We start from the raw sequence: 25,164 nt of genomic DNA, 5'->3' as shown, positions 1-25,164 counted from the left end.
TTTGGATAAAGACTGAGACACGCGTGCGCTGAGAAAATCGATAACTGACATAGGAAGTACTTTTAACCCGTTGCAAAATGTTTGGGGAGTCTGTGGCCTTTTCGATGAACCATCGACGGATTCAAGGCAGTTAAGGGTCCGTCAGGTCAAATCCACAGTACATCTATTAATTTTTTAAGGTTTTCTTGTGGAAATGCCCAACCAATTCTGTTCGCATTAAAAAAAATAAGACATTTTGATTCATAACTAATCATTTTTAATATAATTACGTAAATTGATATTTGTGGTTGACTATAATAATACATTTACGTTTCCAATTGATGGATGTACTGAGTTGAACAGCAGTTTACAGAACGGTACTGAAACGGCAAAAATTCGCTACGAATATCTCCATAACGACATCGGCAACAGTGGTATTTTTTACCACGATACATATATTTTAATATCATTTTAGTTGGATTTGACAACTACCGGTACGAAAACACGGGGATAATAGAGGCTTTTATTTTAAAAAAATTCTTTTAAATCATCGGCTTATCCAATTGATGCAGTATATATATATTCCAAATTAATCAAAAGTTAGACACAGATATATTTTACATATTACATCATTAAGCGTTGATTAGATGCAAAATTTCAATGTATTCTACAACTGGCTCGTTAAAAATTCAGAATGAAAAATTTATATTTAACAGACAAACTCTAATTCAAAAGTTACACACAAAAAATCTTATATGTACAATGATGTATACACGCATCACATCGTCAGTAATAGTAGAGAGACCCGCTGGAACGCATTGAGACATCGAGATATATATAACATAGGTGATATATTTTCTTTAAAATATGTAGTAGATTTCGAGATTAGAGAAACAAGCTTTCTTTTAAATAGTAAATTTTATTTTTAATTTATCTAAATTATACTAATTTATTTCCAACACACAAATTTACATTAGTCACACAGTTCTTAACCTACACAGTCATAATAATAAAATTTAATACATTAAAAATTAAAATAAATTTTAAAGGTTTGGTATGTGTGGCAGTGTACCATTAATTCTGGCAGCATCAATACTCGCTGTATTTCGATACTTATTCATATTTTATTAGTATTTAAGTATTTAAATCTGGTAAGTGATTTTATATTCATTAACAACGTTTCCTCGTCGATTTACGGAATTTTTTTTTACGAAAAAGTTTCGTCTCCGACCGAATTGTAGCGGCGATGGCTCCGGATGTTACGATTTATTGATATTACAGTAAATATACAGTGAGCTTAGAGAAAATAAAAAAAAATTGACCTGAGCCTGCAATTAAGAAAGCGTTTCTAGCTTCTTCCAAGCCAGCAATCTCAAAGTTTGAAGGCGATGCCCTTAAAATAAAACTTGAGATTTGCTAAACTATGGACAATAGATAGAAAAGCTAGGTAGGTAGGGATGCTTAGGTCCAAGATTGCTCGTTTCTCTGCATATTAAGAATCGATTCAAAGCTAATTTTGCTTACGTCATATACTTGGGACAAAAGATCTGTATGATTCCAAAAGAAGCAGCAACGGAGTACATACGTAAATTTTGGGACGAAAAGACAGAATTTTAAGAGGCAAAGTGCAGTAATATGAGTTTATTTCAAGGAGACGGTTAGCAGAATTTTGAAATTTAGTAATTGAATAAATAAATTAAATTTAAAAAAAGGTTCATCAAAATTGAGAACCTAAAAGGTAAAGGGAATTGCTGTTAACTTTTTTAATATTTGGAGCCAAAATATTAAATTTTGTTTTACGTCATTTAAATTTATGTCGCATTTATAAAAAGCTCGCTAAAATTAAGCTTACCGATGGCTTCAAATTTATTTTTAATTCAAAAGAGGTGCGAAAACACAGTATCTACATCACCTCCTAGGGTTCCGTCGTCCAAATACCAAACGTTGAAATAAATTTAAAATTTTTAATTATCGGATTTATAGCAATACTAAAAATTGCAGGCCCAAGGTATTCACCCTTTTGACAACATACTTCCGAGGACAGTTCATTATAACCATATAAGAACTTTGCAGGATCTGCGTAACTGACAAGAAGATAATTGTATATTTCTGGTATATGTTGTTTTATATACCTCAGCATGGTATCCTTATTAACCGAATTGAATGCATTTTTGCCATCAATTTTGAGCAACACGTCAGGCTGTCTGTAAGTAAGGAAAGAGCATGGCATCGACGCTGCCTCACACATTCCTTTTACACCTAAGTCTAGTACGGTACGGGTTCAAATTCCGAATTTAATTTTGGCAAAATATGTCGAACAGCAAGCCAGACGTAGTCTTGAACCAACAGTAATTGGTCTTGCCCCTCCGTCTTTTTTGTGAGGGCAATGAGGTTCGCGCTGAAAAGAATTGGAACAATTTCTGGATTGTTCTGAATACATTAAGTTATTTATGTTTTTTAGTTTAGTGATCGAATTTTGAAGTTGCTCGCCCTTAGAATGTGATGTTAAGTCTTTCAAATGTTGGGGTGAGATTCCATCCAAACCTGCAGCCGAACCTGGTTTAAAAGATAAAATGGCAACAATAACATCTTTGCTTTGAATTTGAAGGCATGATTGCCTTGCTGGTCTGGAGGTCATAGCACGTTTGGATGGAATTGGATGAGATTTGTGGAACAGAGATTTGAATAACTTGTTGCACTGTACATGTATCGGTCGTGTTCGACGTGCCAAAAAGTCCTTAAAAGGTGGCTGCTTGTTTTGGTAACAAGACCTTGCTTGAACTTGCAAATGGATGCTGCAAAGGTAGAGACCTAGCGACGCAAGCCAACGCTAGGAGAACCAAAGGCGGCCTCAGCAACCGCGAAGGCAGCAGTAAAAGCAGCAGCATAAGCTCTAGCAAACGCGGGAGCACAGACAAAACAGGAGAGTTCACTACATATTAATTTGTTCATTTCTCAGACTCACATTTTTCTCTCAGGTTTTTCGTATTTTAATTTAAATTGATATTGTTTATATTTCCATGCAAAATATATTTTATAAAATTCGTACCACTATCAATTATATTTCATTAATTTAAATTTCTTAAATCTCATTTCGTATCTCATCGTATATTTAAATAATTGATGTTGTCACATTGACATTTATTTTTATTTTTATAGAGATATGTTTATATAGATTATAGTCTATGTATCTTCCTTTTGCATTATATCTTTTTTTTAATAATATCCCCTATTGTTTTTAGTGAGGGCTAAAGGCCCCAGCCCCAAACCCTGTATATGTTTGTGATTTAAGCCATCTCTTTCTTTGATATTTGTTTATGTATTATACAAATAATAAGTTTTAAAATTTACAGGTTGTAATTGTGAGGTTAAGAGTAAGATAAAAAAACAACTTGGCTCGACTTAGCGGGAACAATGACTGTGACGGATAGGTGGTGAGTATTTTCTTCATCCAAGGAAGGATCCTGGATCAGTCTAATCACGGACTGGCCCGAAGGCGCCCGTGGCTAAGATCGAGAAGTTGAGTATTGCCTGAGCTAGCGAAATAACATGCGTTACAGGGTATTATATTATATTTATTTTATTAGGGTATGACGTCATCGAAGTGTATAGTAGAATGTAGGTATCGACCGTAGGTAATTACGAGAATATGTATTCTTTTTATAGAATATGTATTCAAATTCTGTGTATGTACATAGCGTCTTAACTCGATCTAGTTAATCTAGTTGATCTTAATCTCATCTTCTCTTCTCCTCACGAACTTTTCCCTTACTGTACCGTCGAGTGTTTAGCACAAAAGGAAATAAAAAATGATTCGTGTACTAACGGGGTACGAACCTACAAACTTAGGTTACCCTTACCGCTACTTAACTGCTCTAGTCAATAGTAATATTAAATTAACAATGGTACTGTTGATCTGATCGCTCATTTTTTCATACTATGATGTGAGTTGCAAATTGTCTTTACGTATTGTACTTTTACGGTATATATCTAATCTTTCTTTTGAATTATATCATATTAAGATATTTTTTATTAGACTATATGTATATCTTAAATATGAGAGGAAATTGACTGGAATCTTAGCTATAGATGATACATTATGCCTTGGCGCCCTTTGATTAAACTCAGTAGTTCCTCAACCGGGCGGTATCACGTAACACCAGATGAGCCTACTGCCTGTCATATAAAAAAGTAAATTCATAACATTTGATTAAGTAGAAATAGTTGTTTATTAAACGTGAGTGGTTGTAAATGAAGACTGAAATTTACATTAAGTATATTTTGTTTTTATTTTAGCGTTTAAGATACAGGTTAGGTCTAGTTTAAACGCCAGTGCTTTTAAATGTACCTTACCTATTATTATGTATACGGTGAAGGAAAATGATTATCTCAACGATTTGTTGCATATTGTATGTTTACAATATTTAGAATCTAGTACAAAATGTTATGTTTTTGCTTCAAGGAAATTAATTTTTAATCATTTAAATTACCACAGCCGAGGAACCGTAGGTAGGTAGAAAATACAAGAATGGCTGTACATTTAAATTTTAATAAGACCTAAAAAAAACCCCATCCGGGTAGGATTGAAAGGTAAAATATATATTTTATTAAAAAAAATTCGAAACCATTTTTCTCGGGTCGAAAATACTTTAGCCATTAGTGGCTTTAGTGATTTGAAAGAACATTAGAAATTAGTTCTTTTAATTTAGACCATAGACGATTCGACAAACTGCGTTACATTTAAACCGGATATAGAATAGAAATAAAAAACTAATTAAATTATTAAAACAACATTTATTTACTAGATTTTTTATTTACACCTTTTCTATATGACAAATAACAATTCCAATGCGTGATATTTTTCATAAAATGTAATAAAAATATATTAATATTTTGTATAAGAAAACATACTTAAAAAATTATAAGAACTCATAGTCCCAACAATACGCATATCGAAGTAATGATACTAACTACATTTGTATGAAACGTTTTATTTAATCGTACAGAAAAGTTATTGTATTTAAAGATTAATTATTAAAGATATTGTATAACTGAGGACAAAATGTTCAGAATTCTTAAGAACATCTGATGAACGCTGAATAATCCTTATACTAACACTTTTTTAAAGACAGACGAAGAGGAACTAATCTTATAATCTAATAGAAACACAAAATTATATTATAATGTGCAAGACATTAATATATTTAAATAAAATGAAAACAAGCGTCTTTGAGGTCATGCACTAAACTAAAATCCCAGAGAATGTTTTCCTGAGCTATTCAATGAATTCTTTTAATAAATTAGATGGTAAATATTAATCATAATAACATCAGCATTTTGCTACTAGTGTATACCTAATAATAACAATCTGAAAGAATATGTAACATAGTTCGAATAATGTTCCTATAAACTTTTATAAAGTAGGGGAGATCTAGGTATTTGATGTCTATCGAAGACTTGAAGTTAAATAAAGACCAGCAACGCACTCGCGAGCCCTCTGACAGTGAGAGTGTCGATGGGCGGCGGTATCACTTAACATCAAGTGAGCCTCCTTACTATTTTCTAAGTTATTACTTAGAAAAAGTTACAATGTGTAATAGTCGCTCATTTGACTCGATCGTTTGTTTACGAATTGTTACGAATTGACACAAACATCTCCCCGAAGTTGGATGGTCGAGTCGGAGTAGGGATGAGATTATAAAAGTGGTTGACACATGCGCACGGGCATAAACATCAGACTGGAGTAATTAAGAATCAGACTAGGGTAAAAATCAGCTTTCGCCGGGGAAGGCTAGGACCTTTACTTCGTACTTCGCTCACTCCAGTAAGCTTCCGTCCTGCTCTTTAGGCGATTGACCCCCCCGCGACGGCCCAAGCCGAGGTTCGAGTCTCACAGGTAAAGGCCCTTTAGGCCAACAGCGAGATTCCTTACAAAAAAAAGCGCACGGGCAATTCCTTCTACTATAAGTCTGAAGTTATACATTTTACATAAAGTCAAGTGAAGTAAATTATAGTGAATCCAGCCGTTATTGGAGTATTTAATTTCCTACCCTAATAACTAGATCAATAGTCAATTGCAATGGGGTAATGCGTGTTTTACTATAGGCAAACATAAGTACGGAGCATAATGTTATGTGAACACGCAATTATATCCTTCTAATCATCATCATCAGCCAATTGTCAATAAAACAAATATAGCTATGTGATAAGCCCAGTTGTGATCTGCATTTTTTTTGTTTTATGAAGGCTTCTTGCATTCAGTGTTATACTCAGGAATAAAAAAATTACATATATTATCTTCATCAAATGACGTTTGTGTTTCAGCTGAATTAAAGTTTGAAAAGTCATCTAAATCCAATGTCTGTGTTTCAGTTGATATACATTCATTTGAGACCTTTTCGTGTACTCTGCTTGAAGAATCATATAGACAATCACAGGTTTGAGTTTTCTTAGTACTTAGGTCAGAGGATTCATTTCTATCTTTCACTTTTGTTAAGCCAAATTCTGATAATGTTAACGAACCACATAGAGATTCGTCTTCACTAGTTTGAGACTTAAGTGACTCATCAAAAACTGTCTGAGTTGAGATCTCATCTGTTTTCGCCTCACTATCAGATTGCCACGACAACAAGACATTGTTTTTAATTTTCTCAAGGGTCTGTGTAGCGGAGGAGCGTTTCAGTATCAAATCTTCTTCCTCTGCTTTTTTCGCTTTCTTTTGCAAACTCTGAGCTTCGGACTTTCGCTTTTCTGCCTTTTCTCTCTTGTATCTTTTGTGAAATTCTGGATGGTTTCGCATCAGATGGACCATTAGCCTTTCATCTGTCACATATTTCTTATCACAAACCTGACACCAGTGGAGGAAGTTACAGGATTTCAAATGATGTTTATAGTCTATATCCTTTGAAAACTTGAGATTACAATGTCCACAGAGAATTTTGTCTTTGTGAACTTTACTGTAATGTTGATTCAACTGTTTTCTTTTGGAAAAATACTTTTTGTTTTCTATATGGTAAACACAATCTGCATGTGAGCAATAGAACTGTATTTCAACTGCAAAATCAGGATTTTTATTATGTGATTTAACAAAATGCATAGATAAGAGGGATTGTTTTAGAAAGGTCTCATTACAAGAGTAGGGACAAGGGTACATAAGCTTCTCTTCCATATTTGGTGCTGTTATCATATATGTTATTTTGTTTTCATCAAATCTAAATTTTATTTCATTATCACCAGTATCCTTAGGAAACAGAACTACTTCTTCTGTCAATGAAGTTAACTTTTTCTGGAATTAATAAATAAATTTAAAAATTGATGATGATTGTAAGTAATAACTGTACTATTTGTTAAATAAATATTATGAAATTTATTCAATCTATACATAATACTGGTATGTAAGCATTGATGCTGAGTGACTAGTGAAGTAAATTTTCACATATCCTATTAGTAGATTTGAAACAAAGGTAATAAAAATACATTGTTTAAACTACTTAGATTCCCAACTGTAACTATAGTTACAACTGGATGTGAAACTTTAAAGGATTTTTAACCCTTAACTATTATAGAAACTATTGAAGATAGGATGTTGTCTGCTTACTGGTAAGTTAAGTTTTACGAAAAAGAATTATATGATACTGATAAATAATTTACTACTTTAACATTTCATTAACAAACATTAATAGATTAATGTATCCAACCTTTGATATGTCATTTAATAAATAATCCGATTTTTCACATTGCCTCTTAAATTGTATACACTTTGTCAGCATATCTTCACATCCAACACATATAGATTTAGAAATTGTATCTGATGGTTGCAACTACAAAAAACACCAAATCTAAATGCTCTTAAGTTATTAAATCTAAACGTATTAAATTTAATAATAGAAAAGTACTAACAGAAACATTTGTTAATTTGTAATAATCCATAGCCAGGCCCCAAACAAACATATCTTTTATAACTCCTGTAGTAGACATACATGCTCGACAAACAGTACTCAGATCTAGGTTTGTTAAATCTGGATTTTCTTCACGGAATGACATTTCCAAGGACTTTGGATTATTTAAAAAAATATGACTATATAAATTTTATATTATTCAAATAATGTAAATAATAACAATTTTGCCTCTTTCAGTTTAAATACTGTCAAGTGTCATCTACAGTGTTACCATTCCAGAATATTATTAATAGCCCCGGGATAGCCCCATCATGGCGGGAAAGTTGAAATAAATTCATCAGCTTATTACTGCATATATTATATTGATTAAATTCGTACTATTAATTAATAATAACTTATTTTCAATATAAATAAGATTCAATTATGGAAACTGATTGTTGCTGTAAAAGTTATTTTTTTTGCATAAGAATCTGTTAATTAAATATTTCTGAAAAAAATTTGCCAGCGGATAAAATAATAAAGCAGCTCGGTAAGAGAAATAGCCCCATTGGCGCTAAATAGCCCCATCTGGCAACACTGTAGCCAGACTCTATATTAATAATTGTGGGTGGTTTTATATAGTCTGTGGTTTTTATGTAGCAATTTTTAAATGTTACATTGAAAACAAAACAGTCAATTTTTTGAAACTACTAAGTCTTACCAAGACACACTTCGACTGCTATTTATCTTACACGAACTGATAAATTTTTAATATATATTAGTCTCTTTAAAATGACGATACTTTGTTGTGTTTGTCTAACAGAAAATGTACGATTTTATAATTTAAGTAATACTTGTTTATACCAATTTTATGAAAAATTACTCGATTACAATGTAAGTATCCCAGTATACTCGACTAAAAGCGAGGAACCATAAAATTATTTGAAAAATCTAGTGATATGCTGTTCAAATGACGCCGGTGTACTTAATATTTCGTTTTGTAACAAAATCTTATTTTTATGAAGAAAGAGTATGCAATTAGGCTTTCATGGCTTGTATAGTATACGCAATTAATGATTTATGTTCTCAATTTAAAACAGATCATACAAAGCTTATACCTTAGCAACTAACATATTATAGTGTAAATTATAACTTCAGCCGTATTCATGGTTTAAAAAAATTTTATATCTTAATTCCTTATTATTATTTTTTTTAATATTTTATAGGTACCATATAATTCAACATGCTGCTGCTATATTTGTTTTGCACTATTGAAGAAATGTTACAAGTTTGTCCTTCAAGCACTGAAGGGAAATAACATTTTGACAAAAATTGAAGATAGTAATTCTATGGTAAGTGAAAGATATAAATTTGAACTAAAACATAAGTTTATATATATCTTTAAATAAAATATTAAGTTGTTTACTATTTTCAGTTGACAAATCAAAATGAAAAAATTATAAATTTAACCACAGTCAAACTTAACAATATAATTATTGAGGGTGGATCTGATATTTGTAGTTTTGATGGAAATGGAAAAGAGAGTAAAGACTTAATCAAAATTGAAGATTTTGGAGGTGGAAGTGACAGTAAGTTGATTGATTATAATAATAAACACACTCATACTTAGCTCTTTGGGTACAATTATGCAAACCTATTTGACAGTTTGTGGACCCTTGCTTTGTGCTTTGCTTCCTGGCACAAGCAGTGTATTAAAACTAATTTAGGAGCTTATGAAGTATTTTATATTATGCTTTAAATAACCAGCCCAAAAAAATTGTTTCAGATGAAACACATGTTAAACTAGATTATCTTAGCACTAATCAGTCTGACTCTGATGAAGATCTTCCTTTAAGTGAGCTCAACACCGACACGGATATTATAAAGGAAGAGAAAAATGATTATAAAGGTGAGTTAAATTAAAATTAAATATATCTGTATTTAATTATAATCACAAACTGTCAATGCAATAAACTGGTACATGATTAACTAAATAATGTAATGATCAATTTTCATGAGGAATTTGAGAAATTTAAATGTGAAAAAATGTGATAGTCAATAATAGAAAATTTGTCAATGGTTCTGCATAAACAGTTCTGTAAATTCAGGATGATTTTTTGAATTTTAAATAACTTGTCTGCATTGTTTATAATAATGATTTATGATGTATGTGTGATTTTTTGATTATATTATTATTAAGATCAAAATCATATATTTCAGTATTAAAGAGAGTAAATGCACGGGAATTTATATTGACCACAGAAGAGCAGAGACAAGAAATGGATCAAAGAGCAAAGAGTATAAATTATCTGAATTCTCCATATAAATGTGCCTTGTGTTATCGTGGCTTTATAGACCCAATAGCCTATGGGAAGCATAAACAAAAACATGATGAGGTGATATTTTAAGAATTTAAATTAATTAAATCGTCAAATAATCAATTATATTTGTATTTCTGTGTCCATTGTAGAGCAGTGGTGAACATAAATGTGAAATGTGTCATCTCCGTTACTCGACTAAACGGCAACTAAATAGCCATTATAAGGCGGCACATTTAAGGAAATTTGAATGTTATGTTTGTAAAGAGATCACTCATACAAGGTGAGTGTGTTTGTCAATTTACTTGAGTAAGTTAGTTTCTTGTCAAGATGACATTTATAAGTAAATTATATTATGTTTTGAAATATCAGTGTTTTATATATAGAACTTGTCTCTTGTTTAATATAGTAATGGAAAACAATTATAAAATTTTTCAGAAATCAAGCAAAACAACATGAGGAGTGGCACAAGGGTAGGACATATACTTGTCATTTGTGTGGGAAGGCTTTCCGGTTAGTGATTTTAAATCTAATAATTTTATTGGAATTCATTTGTAGCTCTATTATCTGTAGTAGAGGTTTTGCTTATGTCCTATATACAATATTCTTACCAGATTCTGAATTTATTAGAGTCTATTTTCATTATGAGCATGGTTTAAAAGGTGTAAGCACATAAACTACTATGATGATTTTTAATGATTATTGTTAAAACAAAACAAGGTAACAGCGTACCAAGTCCTAAAAGGCTGGCAACGCACTGGCAGCGTGAGTGGCCATTGGCGGCGGTTTCAGTTAGCGCCCCTTTTCCCTTCTGTACTGTATTAGATATTGTAATCACTTTCTCTGCTTTGTGCTATATGATACTTCTGACATCCGTTTTAAACTTGACTAAGTATCTCTTAGGAACCATTTTTCCTTATTTTTATACGATTTAATTTTTTTAAAGAGTTTTATTATTTAAATAGAAACATTTATTATCTTTATTGTTTTATTGTCTAACAGCAAATCGTCGTCCTACTTTACGCACGTTCGTAAGTCTCATAAAAGCGTGCACGCGTGCTCGCTTTGCGGAGATAGTTTTGTCAGCGAACACGGGCTACGTATGCATAGTTCCAAAGCACATAGAACCATCGAGGTAAGGGTACATACTCCAATGGTAAATAGTGTTAGGAAGAGTAGGAAAGTAGAAAAGATTTCTGTTTCATAATTTCAAATAATAGAAAAACTTTGTTTCTCAAATAAGACAAAAATGTCACTTACATGAGAATAATACTTTAGCCGAGCATTGGACTAAAGAGTAACTAAAGAAATATGAATGAAAGTAATTGTAAAAAATTACTTTAAAAGTAATTTTGTCTAGCAATTTCGCTTAGCTTCGATTTGAGTGAATTGAAAGAAGTAATATTTTTTTTATTTTTGTGGGTAGTTTATTAGCTGTGCGCCTTCGTAGGTAAACATTTTTTTAACGTAGTTCGTACGTATTTAAGGTAATGCAAGATAACTCTTTTTATTTGACCATATTCGACCCATACTTCTTTGAATCATATGTTGCGGTTTGGAAAAAAAATGAGAAAGAAGACTAGAAATAATTCTCTTATGGTATATTAACTGTTTTTATTGGCCTCGTCAAACCTTCGAACATATCTAATTTTTGAAAATTTATACATAATATGTATTTTAAATGTTGTATTACCGTTTTATGCTCTAGGTTGACAAAAAAGATGAACAAATTTTGGAGAGTTATTGCAAAGAGTGTAATGTACAATTCAAAACATCCGATGCGTGGGAACGGCACGCTTTGACGAATCATTATAGTTTAGATGCTAAAAGGTAAGTTTTAGTGGACTATGCCAAAGCAATATTTCGCGGAGAATCGAACCCAATACCATTTAGGTATTATATATCTGTATTAGTTAATATGGACTGATGGAGATCCTCAGTATATATAGAGAAAAGTATCTATACTAATATTATAAAGAGGTAAAGTTTGAGATGTTGTAGGGGATTCTGGATCTATTGAAATGATTTTGAATATTATTCTGTGAATTTAAAAAATTGTAAATTTAAAAAACTTTCTCGTGGTAGCCGGAATTGGGAAAGTCAGAGCAAAAATTGTGGAACGAAACGTTAGCAGCATTGCCTTAATGATATATCTGTGGCAATAGGTCAGAAATACCGGCAATTTCATAACTTTACAGGACAAGCAATTAACGGTTTTTAATACGATTTTCATCAATATCAAGAATGTGAGGTTTTGGTATATAATATTCAACGGAATAGAAGTATATCTTAAACACTTTAAAGTGTAAAGCATTTTACCCTTTCAAGAACTCTGTCGCTTTCTCTTTGACAGTTTTTTTAATACCCATTTTAGCGCATGCTGCCCTGTGTGCAAGCAAGATGTTAAACTAGAAGAGAGGGTTTCTCATAAACGTACACATATGGACAGACATACAAGTGAACATATATATGAGAAAACACCAGCACTTTCTGCCCTCAGTTGCGGACACGTAAGATTTTTTTTTTTGTATTCCTGTAAAGGAATGAAATATAATTTTTCTTTAGGCAAGTAGGGATATCTAGGATAAAACATAATTTAATAGACCATTTGACAATATGAAAAATAAAGTTTTATGAGAGTTTTTTTTAATAGATAGATAGCAAACAGGCAGGAGGCTCACCTGATGTTAAGTGATACCGCCGCCCATAGACACTCAATACTCGGGCTCGCGAGTGCGTTGCCGGCTTTTTAAGAATTGGTACGCTCGTTTCTTGAAGGACCCTAAGTCGAATTGGTTCGAAAATACTTCAGTAGGCAGATGGTTCCCAAAGTTACACTACAAAAATATTGATTTCTATCATACAAATCGGTCACAGATTAGTTGAATCGACGACATAGAAGTTAATAATGACCGCCTGTCTAATGCTAATATGGTCTTGGAGTTTAATTTCGTCGGAGACTTTTTAATTTATATATAATATGTATAATAAAATAAAGTAATATAAACATATAAAAAACTTTGTCTTTACATAGAAATAGTGCGACGCCATGTTCTAGTTGTAGAGAATCGTGATTGCGGATTCTTCAAATTATGAATATTTAATTTGAATTTTCATAATCAATTAAGAGAATTATACTTAACAATTTGTATAGGTTCAATCTGGAATATTTTTTTAAAATGTAGTTGTTTTAATTATAATTTGTAGACATTTATTAATTTGGACATTAGCATAATGTAAATTTTGTACATTTAGTGCGATTCCAAGTTTCTGAGCGTACACAAACTGCGCGCTCATATGAAACGCGTGCACCTCGGTCTCAAATATGACAAGAATATCGTCTGTGAAGTGTGCGGGAAGCATTGTACTGTAAGTTTTTTTTCATAAGTTTATTACTATACCAAAATTTTAAAGAATTTTGAGTGGTAAATGTTGGATCAAGAGAAGTGTTGGCCGGGTGGCTTCAGCGTGCGACTCTCATACCTGAGGTCGTAGGTTCGATCCCCGGCTGTACACCAAAGGAGTTTCTTTATATTATGTGCGCATTTTAACATTTTCTCGAAAGGTGAAGGAAAACATCCTGAGGAAACCGACATGTCTTAGACCTAAAAAGTCGACGTGTGTCAGGCACTGGAGGCTGATCACCTACTTGAAACAGATTCAGAAATCTGAGGCTAAGACCTAAAGAGGTTGTAGTGTCACTGATTTATTTATTTTATTTTAAATGTAGGATCAAAATTTTATTTAACACTTTTCAGTATATTTGCACTCTTTAAGCTTATCTTTTGTCTCGTTCCGTCAAATGATGATTACGCTGAGATGAAAACAGAGATGAGTACTTTAGTTACTGCGGTGCGAATATGTTTTATTAATAAAGGGGAAAGTATACTTTATATTTTGACGTCGCAGACTCTATGATGTCCACATTTAGTTCACATCGATTGGTTAACTCGTGTAAACTTTTTAGTCGCTGGCAACACTGAAGTACCACCAAAGACAACATAACGGAGAGAGACCATTTCCCTGCGTTATCTGTGGGGCTCGATTTACTTGTAAAGAAAATCTTAGGTGAGTTACTAAAACTGTGTTCATGTCGCAGCCAACAAGCTTAATAAGCCGTTCAATTATCAGGCTAGCCGTTTAACTAACGGCTAACTAACTAACATTTAATAAACTGGCTGGCTAATACTTAGGCCTTTCGTACGATAGATTGATGTGGCAGAAATAAATAATATGAAACATATTGACATAACAGATATTTCTTTCAAAATTTAATTGCTTTAGTCTATCACAGCTAAATTGTGTTTGCCGACGCAATATAGACAGTTGGAAGAGTTTCGTTTCGTGTTTGAGATTGGCTGAATATGTAACTTTTAACTTAACAGTCAACAGGCTAGGTAAGTAAGGAAACGTCATCCAAGTCATCTGCCTAGCTGTTTGATCAACTGACTGAATATCGTTCAGGCCGCTAGTTAAACGGCGCTGTTTAGTTAAGAGGCTAGGCTTTTGATTTAACTAATTTAGCTAGTTGGCTATTCATTTATACTAATTAATAGTCCTTAGCTAATGTGGCAGGTTGATCACTTTGAAATGGCAAGTAGATGATCTTTCTCCAACTGTTGATTTGCCAACATAGACCTGTGTATGGATTTGAGCTGAAAAAAAATCTGAAAATTTTTATCTCTAAATTCCAAGTGCTTTTTATTCGAATTTTTATTTATTTATTTATTATCCTTTCAGACATGTATGTATTTCTGTTCATGTTCTTATTTTCTACATTTGTTTATTCATTGGTTTTATTCATTATGACACACTTATAAATTATGTAAGGGATGTATGTTAAATATCTTTTAGAATCCACACAAGAACACATTCGGGTGAGCGTCCGTATAGCTGTGTAGTTTGTGATAAGAAATTTACACAGAAACCAGCGCTTAACCGACATTACAGGGTAAGTTAATTCAGACTCCACAATTCTTAGGCTCTAACAATCAACTGACCGCGTCTTTCTCGGAACCGAAAAATATCTAGAGAAATCCGGTACATAGACCTAAAAACCCACACACAGAATAATGAAACAGCGAATTAATTATAGATATTTTTTTAATAGAAATTAAATTAAACTTATATGCCTAAATCTTATAACTAACAATATAGCAAGCAACTGTGAACTCAGCCAGTGTACAAACAAATAGGTCTACGTCATCAGAATTCTTTTTTTATTTGTATAGCTCGCGGGAGTGGCGCAATATTGTAACATTAATTTCTCTTTCAGGTTCACAACGGTTCGAAGCCATACGAATGTCAGTATTGTTCGAAACGTTTTAATCAGTCCAGTTCATTAAAATCTCACGTTAACACAATTCATTTGAAAATACCTAGAAATAAGAAGAATAAACTTTGTTGACATTTAACAGTTAACTTTGAAAAATGAACCTATGTTGCATTTAGTGGAATCAATGTTAATAAATGGATTCATTTTAAACACCAATTATTCTATTGTTCAGTCTGAAATAACAATATACATATTTAATAATGCAAAGAAGTCTTCGTGGAATTTTAAGTGACGAACAGAATGTATCTGAGGCAAAACAAAAATAATAGATGTTGCCAATATTCCCTGCAACTCAAATGGTGATGAGCAGAGCAGAGTCCATTATGCAGATGGAAGGTCGTCAAAAATAGTAACTGAACAGACTGGTCCAACAAGGACAGACAAAGAGGGTGATGGGCTTAAAAGATCTCACTCTCTCTCGACGGGGACCGCATCTTTAGATAAATACTATTTTAAATATCTTTTGTAAATTATATTTAAACTACATGTGGATAAATAAAGATTTACAAAATCCAAAAATGGTACAATTTGATTTTACTTTATCCGATTGATATTATTTTATTAATAGTACTATTTTATTTAATAGTAATTTCATAATCTTTATTATTTTTAGTGTCAGCTCCTATCATTTATTGACATAAAAGTTAAATTTGTTCAAAACCGTTTGTAGATCTATAAATTAACAACTATTCAATGGTCGATAATAATAATGACACCATATTCTTTAATATTATTAAAAGTAATTTTTAATAATTTTGAATAATAGAAACTTTATAACAATAAATTTTCAAATAATCTTTGACACTCTGACAAATTCTTCTTCTTCTTCTTTATGTCCTATAACCCCTAGGTGGGGCAGAGGGCGTCCACAGCGAGCCTCCATCCCGTTCGGTCTTGCGCCTCGTGCTTCACCTCGCTCCAAGTCCTACCAGCTCTCTTTACCTCGTCCGCTACTGTACGGCGCCAGGTTTGTTTGGGACGGCCACGCCTTCGCTTTCCTTGCGGGTTCCAATCAAGCGCCTGTTTGGGAATATGACTGGGATCCCTTCGAAGTGTATGGCCTATCCAATTCCACTTGCGCCTCTTGATCTGCTGACTGATCGGGGTTTCTCGGCAGCGCTCCCAAAGTTGCTCGTTGGAGATTTTTTCAGGCCAGTAGATACCCAGAATATGGCGAAGACAGCGGTTGACGAAGACTTGGAGTCGGTGCGAGATGTCTTTGGTGACCTTCCACGTTTCACATCCTTAAAGCAGCACAGACTTGACGTTGGATCCGAATATTTTAAACTTGATTCGACGCGTCAGCATCCGTGACTGCCATACAGGGCGAAGTTGTGCAAAGGTTGCTCGGGCCTTGGCAATGCGTGAGGCGATATCCTCCTCTGTACCTCCATTTTCAGACACGACGCTTCCGAGGTAAACAAAGTTTTTAACAATCTCCACGCTCTCCCCTCCCATCCGCAGTGGGGTGCGGTTATCAACTCCAACACGCATTTCTTTAGTTTTCCGGGTGTTGATTTTGAGTCCCGCCAGTCCCGCCTCGCGTTCCAGGTCGTCTAACTTGGATTGCATGTCACGGTGCGTGTGACTTAGCAGACATAGGTCATCGGCATAATCCAGATCTTCCAATATGTTGGTTAATCCCCACTCTATGCCGCGGCGCTTGCTCTGATGTGTGCGATGCATAATCCCGTCGAGAACAACCAGGAAAAGTAGTGGCGAGAGTAAGCAGCCTTGTCGGACGCCCGCGTGTACTTGAATATCGTCTGAGACGAGGCCATTGTGAGTCACTCTACAAGAATAGTTCTGATAGCTGGCCTTTACTAAGTTGATTATCTTTGGCGGGACACCAATGACAGAGAGTCGCGACCATATGCTGTTCCAACTCAGCGTATCGAAAGCTTTTTCAAAGTCAACAAAGGTAAGATAAATCCCCCTCTGCCATTCTGATGCCTGTTCGAGGATGATACGAAGAGTATTAATTTGGTCAGTACATGAGCGATTAGGCCGGAAGCCAGCTTGTTCAATGCGGAGGAGGGGCTCGACGGCTCCAGACAGCCTGTCCAAGATAATTCTGCAAAAAACCTTGGAAGGGACTGAGAGCAAAGTGATACCTCTCCAATTGCTACAGTGGCTAAGATCACCTTTTTTGGGCACAGTTATAAGTAGGCCCCTATTCCAGTCTTCCGGAAGCTTCTCGCTTGTCCAGATTTTGCCAATCAAAGGTGTCAGCGCGTCGACGGTCGTAGCCAAGTCCGCTTTTAGCATTTCTGCCGCTATCAAGTCAAGACCTGGTGCTTTACCAGTCTTAAGCCCCATGACCGCTCTCGCTACTTCATCACGTGTGGGTGTTTCGATATCGATGTGAAGTAGCCTGGGTGGTGGAGATGTGTCTTGCGGGACACCAGGCGTGGGCAATTCTGTGGGACGAAACGTTTCCTGAAAGTGCTCACGCCAGCGTCGCAGTTGCCCTTCTGATGTTACAATGAGCTGACCGCCTTTTGATTTTAGAGGCTTCTTACGCTGACTTCTCTTTCCTGCCAAAATTTTAGTTGCCTTATATAGGTCTCTCATGTTGCCGGTGTTAGCTGCAATTTGCGCTTGGTCAGCAATACCGTCAACCCACAACCTTCTGTCATTTCGCGAGCTGCGATAGATTTTCTTACGAATCTGTCGATACTGCTGCCTGAGGTCGGCTTGTAGTAGCTCGTCGTTGGTTCCTAGCAGTCTTAGGTGGAGTTCCCTACGGTCGTTTATCAGCTGCCAAGTGGCTTGTGAAATCCATTCCTCGCGCGAGTGTTTAGTGTGACCTAATACGAAAGAGCTGGTCTCTGTGTAGGCCACTTTGATGCGTTTCCACTCTTCGTCTATTGAGTCATCGACACTGTGAAGTCCGGCGAAGCGGTTACGGAGCTCAAGCCTGAACTTGTTCATAGTTTCAGGATCTCGCAGTTTAGTGACGTCAAACCTTCTTCCAGCCCTACCAAGATCACCAGCTGGTCGCGCAATCGAAACCTTAAGTCGCATTTCGGCAACAACGAGATGGTGGTCGCTGTCAATATCAGCCAGGTCGAACTGATAGCAAGGTGGTCAATTTGGTTTTTCGTGGTGCCATCCGGGGAGTTCCATGTGTATTTATGTACATCTCTATGAATGAAAAGTGTCCCACCGATGGTCAGGTCATGTTGTTGGCAGAACTCTATAAACCGTTCGCCATTCTCGTTTCGTGCTCCAAGTCCGTGTTTGCCCATGCTACGCTCACAGTTGCTGTTTTCGCTTCCAACCTTCGCGTTAAGGTCCCCCATGACGATCACAATGTCTTGCTTCTTAATACATTTAAGTGTGGCATTTAGAGTGTTGTAAAAATCATCCTTGGTGTCCTCCGCAGACGTGTTGGTGGGAGCGTAACACTGTACAATGGAGATCTTACGGGCTCTTGAGTTGAAACGGGCCCAAATGATTCGGTCTGAGATCGGTTTCCAGTCCAAAAGACTCCTCTTTGCGGAGTTAGAGAGGAGAAAAGCGACGCCATATTCAAGGTCATCATCCTCATTTTCCTTCCCGGAGTATAGGAGAGTTAGGCCTTTGGACGTTCTCAATTCACCAAAACCATTTCTGCGCACTTCGCTTAAACCAAGTATTTGCAGATTGTATCTAATCATTTCTGTCTCTGCTTGTGCTAGTCGAGTGTCGGTGCTAAGCGTTTTTACATTCCAAAAAGCAATTCGTGTCCGTGATTTTATGCCAAAGGTCGTCGGTAAAAGATCGGTCCGGTTTCTTCTCGCTGACAAATTCTGGTTGCTATAAATACAGGAACTAGTTGGTGCGGCTATCTTCAGGTCGAGCTGAGCTCTAAAGCCTTTTAAGGCCAACAGCCAGATTAAAAAAAAACGCTAAGTTAGATTGAATGGTCGAACCAAGCAGAAAGACGCCTTCAAAAAGTAGACTCCAATGTCATTACTAAATGGCTGATGCCAACAAACTAATCAATTTCATCAGTTTTGCTGACGTCATAGTCATTGTCTTCAACAATTTATCACTGTAACTGTTTCTGTTAAAATACAGATCGCGTTTTGGAAACATTATTTAGTTAATAATCGATCTATGTCCATCTCTACCATCTAATCTTTCCGTTTTAATTTAACTAAGCTATATTACATGTGTGTTTTTATTATATTGGAGTCTGGACACTATAGAGGCGTAGCGCCAACATATACATTTTTAATTGAATTGACCAATTAAAGTATTTTTAGAAAACACAATTAGCATTGTCTCAATAAAATGTTCACTCATAGCAACGCTTGTGTAATCAATAATTCGTTAAATTTTCTTTATACTGTAAAGAAGTAACCCTTTTACTATAAAGGATTATAGTTACGGAAGTTAGAAACAAAAGAAGTCTAAAAAACTAATTGTCAATATTTAATTTTGACGTAATGGCTGCTCCTAAAGCTACGACGATAAAAGAAGCTATTAAGCGCTGGGAGGAGAAGACTGGTCAGCATGCAGCGACAGCGACAGAAGTGTGTCTAGTTTTCCAATGGCCACCGATCGAGAAAATGGACAATACATTGGCGAGTCTTTCTTGTTGCGAGTGAGTAACAGAGTTCGTAAGTAGTTACAAAGGTAAAAAGGTTAGAAATGACGGAGAAAATGGATGCAAAGACACTGAGGGCCTGCAGTTTACTGTCGACCTGTATGTATGTGTGATATGTATCACAAATTAGTTTCGTCTGCTTTTGATTCAAAAAAATGTGTTCGTATACCAGTGTTCACACGAAACTTCTTTATTAACTTATTTTTCGAAAAATGATCTACTATATGCAATTACAGAAATTGGTTAAATAAAGTAAAATTAGAGAATTACTAAATTAAATAAAAAACTATTTATATTCTGAAATATATTAGGTATATATATATTGTTTGTAAATTAATAAACTAATTTTAACAGAATTAGAATTTCATCAATTGTAATACAATTATCACTATCATTGTTATAGTTATTATGTATATATTATTGTTATTAATGGCATCGAATCTTTTCGACTCAACCTTGGTGACAAGAAAAAGATTATGGAAAAATGTGACGCGTAACCGAAAAATGTGACGGCAATTTTTTTTCCGACGCTGACAAAGAAGTTTCATTTCAATAATTATTATTACGAGGCAGCGCGATTGTATACTGCCAACTCAGGAGGAAACAGGATCATAGTTTCCGCAATCGTCACGGCTATATAGTCGTCTTATTAACAATTATGTATTTCATTTATTTTGAGTATCTAATTAGCACTTAAGATAAAATAGCTTTAGTAATATTTTAGTTAATATATATACAGTGCGTTAAAACCCACACATTGAAAGACTCTTTATAGCGATACGCCATTCTCTATTACGAAGAAATGTGTTCATATTTGTAGACAGTATCTATCAGTTATATATCCTTCAATTCAGTTGACTAAAATCGCTTAGATCGTAACGCTTTAATGAACTAATTAAGTTAAACGGAATTTTAAAAAATATATTAACGTTAAGAATGTTTCAGGAAACTTAGTCTATCAACGAACATGATAGAAAAAGTATCAAGCCTAAACAGTCTGAAAAAGTTACGAGTACTCTCTTTGGGGCGTAACTACATCAAATCTTTTGCTGGAATGGTAATTTATTTAAATTATTTAGCTCGAATATCTGGCCTACAAAAAATTAATTCTTTTGGAACATAAGATCATCATGGTATGACTTATTCCACGTCATTAAATTCGAGCCCGTTGGCATCCCTACTCATCGGCAAAGAAGGCAGAGGGTGTTGGCCGAGAGAAAAAGCCGGCGTAAAAAACTCTCGGTACTCTTTAAAAAAAAAGCAAATCATCAATCAATTTTACAATATTTAAAACAAATATTGGAAATTAATTAGAAGTAGCCTGCCCAGCACTAGTCCCAGGCCCTTTTATCAACTAGATAATCACTAACTTTATAGTAAGCCTACACAGCTTTTCTTTAATACATTTCTTAAATTTATTAAAAGGCAGAAATAAAAGAGCCTCTGGGATTTTATTAAAGAAGAGTATCCCTTTTCACAAAAGAGAATTACTAACTTTAGATAATTGTACGGGGAAATTGCAGCCTGCGTTTATTCCGAGTATTGAATGAGGCTTATATACAAAAAAGATTTTCTCGTTTTGTTTAAAAAGGGTAACTAGACTTAATTTTAAATAGAAGTCAAAGTAACCATAAAGACTGCTAATCTTCGCAATGAGATGGCACTATAAGAAGTCCTACTGCATACAGTTCTCTCGGGAACCGGTTTAGATTTTTTTTTATAGAACAGGGGGCAAACGGGCAGGAGGCTCATCTGACGTTAAGTGACACCGCCGCCCATGGACGATGCCCAACGCCAGAGGGCTCGCGAGTGCGTTGCCGGCCTTTTAATTATTTTTTTTAATTTACAATTTGGCCTCTCTAATTCCTTTTAATAAAATTCTAGGAATGCCTAGGCGATACCTTAGAAGAATTGTGGCTTTCATATAATTTAGTTGAGAAACTGAAGGGAATCAATGTACTGCGGAACTTGAAAGTTTTGTATATGAGCAATAATTTAGTTAAGGAGTGGAGCGAGTTTAACAAGTTGCAGGTAAGTTTAAAAAAATAACACAAATAGAAATGCAGTCCCGAATGTAGAAGTGAAACTTGGTATTGTGGAAATGAAAATGGGAAGGGGTAGAAATGGATTTTTAGTGAAATCATATTGTTTTTGAAGACAAACTTTAGTATTGTCTTTTATTAGCATAAATGTGTAAAACATTTAAAGAACAACACTTTTTTAACGGATTGAAGTTATGTATTATTATAAACTTATAATTATTTAAACATAATTTTAAATTTATCCGACGTTTCGCGTGCTTTACAGCGTGCGTGGTCAAGGTGACGTAAATTTAAAATAATGTTTAAATAATTATAAGTTTACAATAATAGATAACTTCAATCCGTTAAAAAAGTGTTTTTCTTTAAATGTGTAAAAGTTATGTTAATAAAAGACAATACTAAAGTTTGTCTTCAAAAAACAATATGATTTCACTAAAAATTAATTGAATCCCTTCAATCCGTTAAAAAAGTGTTTTCTTTAAAAGACAAACTTTATTGATATTGCTTACACATATTACATATATACGGTTGAGTATTTCCAACGGTACAGGAATTGCCAAATCTGGAGGACCTCCTATTCGTTGGCAATCCATTATACGACGGCTGTGAATTGGATACATGGCGGTCAGAGGCTGCCCGTCGCCTGCCCAACTTGAAGAAACTTGATGGCGAGACTGTGTTGAGGGAGGACGACCCTCCACTAACAGTTGCTGATATGCAGGTATTCTTTCGATGTATTTCTAGGTCTTTCTCTAGTTTATATTGTCGTCATTATTTTATTTTAGTAACCTTTTCATTGAAATAATGTCGAGAGCAATTTTGTTCAAACTACGAATTTGTCTGTATAAGCCACAGCAAATAATGAATTTAAAGAAAAACACTTTTACTAACAGTTATGTATTATTATAAACTTATAATTATTTAAACATAATTTAAAATTTAACCGACGTTTCACGTGCTTTAAGATAATAGCAAATAATGAATTGTTTTAAAATAGTTTTGATTATCATAAACATAATAGTTGTGTAGTTTAGGGACAGCCGTCTTCAGGGTTTTACCAGGACAATGTCGATCGATAAATGAAACGTGTAAGATTGATTTCACAATTTGAACCATAGTTCCAAAGATTAATCAAAAACTGATGAGTTTCATAATATTTAGATAGGATGGTTTTCGTCTTATATTAATCCTCCATTCTCCATCTTCTGATAGCTATATTAATTATTGTCAAACCTAATATATATTTTTTAATGTTATTACGTACGACTCTCTTCCCCTAGTTCGTAGACTCAATGCTTGGCTGTGCATGCACCTGACACCCATAGCTGAAGAGCTGCTTAGACTAAGAAAGTCACGACGTGTGTCAAGCACAGAAGGCTACAAATACACAAATCTGAGTTCTAGACCTAAAAAAACTTGTATTGCCTCTAGTTTTTTTATAATTGATATTTTAATCTACTTTTTTTCAGCCGGATGGTAGTGACGCGGTGGAGACTTTAGTCAGCGCAGAAACTAATGATTAGAAATATTTTAACGAATAACATATAGTTAGTGTCAGTTACTGATTAATAATCTATGTAAGATAATCAGGTACAATTTTATAGAGGTTATAGGACTCTTTAAACGCGTAGTTTTAGACAGTGATTCCCAAAGTGGTCTATATCGACCCTTAAGAGTCTATGACAACCTGCAAGGGGTCTACGTCAGCGAAAAAAACTTTGGGGGTCCATGAAATGAAAATGGGGGTCCACGATAGTGGATCTCAACACATACACAGATAGTACGTATTTACTTACATCATACTATCTTATAATATCAAAACATATACATTATTTATAAAAGTACCTACATATGAAGTAAAAAAAATATTATATATGTTTATAAAATTGTGTAAGTTGTAGGATGTTAGTATTCGCTTTGTGGTTGCAATACATTTTGAACTTGTAAAAACAAAAAAAAAACAATTAATAAATGTATAAAATAAAATGTGTTTTTACTTTAACACTAAACTTATCATATAGATAATCAATATCAGGTAAGTAGGGGGTCTACCCAACACAGAAAAACATGGCAAGGGGTCTACGAAACAAAAAAGTTTGAGGAACTCTGGTTTAAGAGAAGGAACAATTAGACGGTAAACCATATTAAACCAAAATAATCGTTCTAGTAATAATGGTTTGATTTCTTCGAAAAATCCAAAAAGGATTCTCCGGCTTTGTTGTAGATTGTAGACTTGCCAGAGTGTAACATCAACCAATTGTGGGGCTTAATAAACTTATTTACAAAACTGCAAAAAATATTCGTCAATTATCTATTTCTAGTAACTATAAGTTAAAATATAATATATATTTATTTGTTTACCTGATTTATAGCAAACTCGTCTTTATGTTTCATCTAAAATTGTTGCATAACGTATTAGAGACGAGCCAAGTTGCTGTGATTGGAATCACGGGAATAATACTTAACATCAGGTGAGTCCTGCCCGTTTGCCCCGTTCTATTAAAAAAAAATTCAGTTAAAATATAATACCTTTAGATAAAAATCTTTGTGCATATGATCGTAATTGTCCTGAAATTCAATTAGTTCACATCTCAATGTATCATCTTAGTTTAATCATTATAACCTTGTATGTAGATGTGAGAGAAGAAATAAAGATTAATATATATAGATAGCATAGATTTTATCGCGGGCGACTGAATCAAGAAATTCCGTATCGAAAAAAACCTAACACGATGACGTAATATAGGTGCAGCCGGTACGCGTTAGAGTGAGACAGACTATATAGGCGTTTTTGTCTGGTAGAGTGGTAGATTGAAAGTTACTGACGTTCATAATTAAGCCAAGAAATCCAATAAAACTAAACTGTTGTGAATAAATATTTATTAATATATAATGTAACAAGGGGCGACTAACAACAATCGAACACAAATTAACAAGTCTTATTTCATCCACAAGTTTACCCATGGGAACGCCCACTAACCGGACAGTCACGGATTCAAATAGGTCAAAACGGGAT

General features: G+C 34.3%; 3 protein-coding genes across 4 annotated transcripts; 2 read left to right on the top strand and 1 right to left on the bottom strand.

Moving 5' to 3' along the window:
* Positions 1-5,010: 5,010 nt before the first annotated feature.
* On the bottom strand, positions 5,011-8,087 carry LOC110996140. Of its 2 annotated transcripts, XM_022263678.2 has the most exons (3): positions 7,879-8,086; positions 7,677-7,799; positions 5,011-7,264 (listed from the first exon to the last, which is right to left on the bottom strand). In XM_022263678.2, the coding sequence occupies exons 1-3, from the start codon at positions 8,020-8,022 to the stop codon at positions 6,218-6,220; spliced, it is 1,314 nt and encodes a 437-aa protein (XP_022119370.2). In that variant the 5' UTR covers positions 8,023-8,086; the 3' UTR covers positions 5,011-6,217. The 2 variants fall into 2 exon arrangements, with proteins under 2 accessions (XP_022119370.2, XP_045489220.1); XM_045633264.1 differs by lacking the exon at positions 7,677-7,799 and having other exon boundaries at positions 7,879-8,087.
* Positions 8,088-8,582: 495 nt separating this feature from the next.
* Positions 8,583-16,004, top strand: LOC110996141 (zinc finger protein 2 homolog). Its single transcript, XM_022263679.2, has 14 exons — positions 8,583-8,750; positions 9,083-9,208; positions 9,292-9,445; positions 9,643-9,765; positions 10,077-10,252; positions 10,327-10,457; positions 10,613-10,687; positions 11,177-11,309; positions 11,883-12,004; positions 12,549-12,684; positions 13,430-13,543; positions 14,142-14,242; positions 15,029-15,125; positions 15,450-16,004. The coding sequence occupies exons 1-14, from the start codon at positions 8,649-8,651 to the stop codon at positions 15,579-15,581; spliced, it is 1,722 nt and encodes a 573-aa protein (XP_022119371.2). The 5' UTR covers positions 8,583-8,648; the 3' UTR covers positions 15,582-16,004.
* A 3,853-nt stretch (positions 16,005-19,857) lies between these two features.
* LOC110996142 (dynein axonemal light chain 1-like) lies at positions 19,858-24,064 on the top strand. Its single transcript, XM_022263680.2, has 5 exons — positions 19,858-20,103; positions 21,052-21,163; positions 21,991-22,137; positions 22,699-22,869; positions 23,618-24,064. The coding sequence occupies exons 1-5, from the start codon at positions 19,946-19,948 to the stop codon at positions 23,669-23,671; spliced, it is 642 nt and encodes a 213-aa protein (XP_022119372.2). The 5' UTR covers positions 19,858-19,945; the 3' UTR covers positions 23,672-24,064.
* The last annotated feature ends 1,100 nt before the right edge of the window (positions 24,065-25,164 follow it).

Source organism: Pieris rapae, chromosome 22 (genome assembly GCF_905147795.1).
Source record: "Pieris rapae chromosome 22, ilPieRapa1.1, whole genome shotgun sequence".
Classification (NCBI taxonomy): Eukaryota; Metazoa; Arthropoda; class Insecta; order Lepidoptera; family Pieridae; genus Pieris; species Pieris rapae.
The sequence above is the reverse complement of the archived record's forward strand: the minus strand, read 5'-3'. Positions and strand labels throughout refer to the sequence as shown.